This window comes from Brachyhypopomus gauderio, unplaced genomic scaffold (assembly GCF_052324685.1).
Source record: "Brachyhypopomus gauderio isolate BG-103 unplaced genomic scaffold, BGAUD_0.2 sc34, whole genome shotgun sequence".
Lineage (NCBI taxonomy): Eukaryota > Metazoa > Chordata > Actinopteri > Gymnotiformes > Hypopomidae > Brachyhypopomus > Brachyhypopomus gauderio.
The window spans coordinates 2022501-2024101 of record NW_027506866.1 but is presented as its reverse complement, the minus strand read 5'-3'; the positions used below and the strand labels follow the sequence as shown (position 1 = coordinate 2024101).

General features: G+C 46.8%; 1 protein-coding gene across 1 annotated transcript in view; it reads left to right on the top strand.

The window, feature by feature from the left end:
* Positions 1-1240: 1240 nt before the first annotated feature.
* The window catches only part of LOC143485511 (uncharacterized), a 3320-nt gene continuing 2959 nt past the window's right edge, over positions 1241-1601 (top strand). Inside the window, exon 1 of the mRNA XM_076984959.1 lies at positions 1241-1588. Within this exon, the coding sequence (XP_076841074.1) occupies positions 1241-1588 (348 nt within the window). The remainder of the gene's footprint in view (positions 1589-1601) is intronic.

Sequence of the window (1601 nt, the reverse complement as noted above, 5' to 3'; positions counted from 1 at the left end):
TACAGTGCAGTAAAGTATGAGGAATGATTTTCTGTATCCGTGTTGCGGTGTGTGTTTGTGTGTACGTAGAGTCTGCTAGGGTCATCAGACCTGTTGCAGAACATACACTTGGACCTGGACATCCTGAAAGGGGGACTGCAGTATGAGGTGGCCACGATGTTCTTCACTCTCCCTCACTCACACATTATGTTCCCAGCTTTTCACACACATTTATACAGCGCCACTAACATCACTGTGTGTGCTCACGTGATCTTGGTGTTACTGTAGCACCTTGCTCTACCTTTCGCAAACACACACACACACACACACACACACACAATGATCTTGTGAATGTCTGTACATGCATGTTCATGCATATGTGTTTGCATGTGTTGGTGTGTTTGTCTGTGAATGAGCAGGACAGTGAAGTCAGTGGCAGTGCTCCTGTGGAGGAGAGATCCGAACCAGAACGCCAAGATCTCGCTCCGTTAAGAGACCACAGCCCTGACCCACCCTTGCAGGTACTCATTAACACTCACACTGCCTCTCTTCCTATATGTCTCTCCCTCTCTCCCTCCCTCTCTCTGTCTGTCTGTCTGTCTGTCTTTCTCTACAAACACTATAGCAGTGGTATAAGTGAGGGGACCTCAAAGTTTATTTGAGGTTAGGGTTTTATTTGAGGTCATGCACCAGAGTGTTTCTTTCTTTCAGTGTTTCTTTTTGTCTTCTTCCTTTCCGTCCATCCATCCATCCATTTATCCATTCGTCTGTTAGTCTCAGGATGAGATAGATGGAGAGAGAGAGGAAGATGAGAAGATGAGACCACAAGTGGCAGAGAGGTTGGTCTCACTAATGCTGTTGATACCAGAATGTGGTCAACACACGCACACACATGCATAGACACACACAGCTTTTGATAATTCAACTTCAATTCAGTTCAAAATTTGGACATTGTCCATGAACATTTTCATATTTAATCTTAAATCTACTTCTGTTGTGCAGTCAGATTGTGTGACTTCCAAGTCAGAATGCACAAATGCTCACAAGTTCAGCAAATTGACTCGGAGAATTTGACTTTGTTTCGATAAATTGTTTTAAGTGAGGAAATCACAATTGCATGTTTCTACTTTCAAGATACTGTATAATATCACTGAGGCGTGAACGTTTTCCATAAATTTCACCTGAAAGCCAAACATGTCTATAACTTTGTGAGTAGTGTGTGTGTCATGATTGGTAACATTACACTGTTGGGTGTTACAGGATGATGTTGGAGCCTTCCTCCCCTCCATCCTCTTCCTCACTCTCCAAACCCTCTGGTGGACTGCAAGAGCCACTGAAGAACAATAGCGCCCTCTGCTGGCTGAGGCCGGAGACGGTTCGCGGGACAGCGAGCAGGAGCAGCGTGGCAGAGGAGACTGAGCTGGACGTGGAGGAAGAAAAGACAAAGAGAGAGGAGGAGTGTGTGTGTGTGTGTGAGTGTGGTCAGCTGTCTGGTCTGTTGCAGGAGGTGAGGGAGGAGGTGCAGAGGGAGCACAGCAGGAAGCTGGAGCAGCTGTCGCAGGAGCACCAGGAGCAGCTCCTCACCCTCAGACACAAGCACCTGGAGGAGGTGCAGTAGGGAG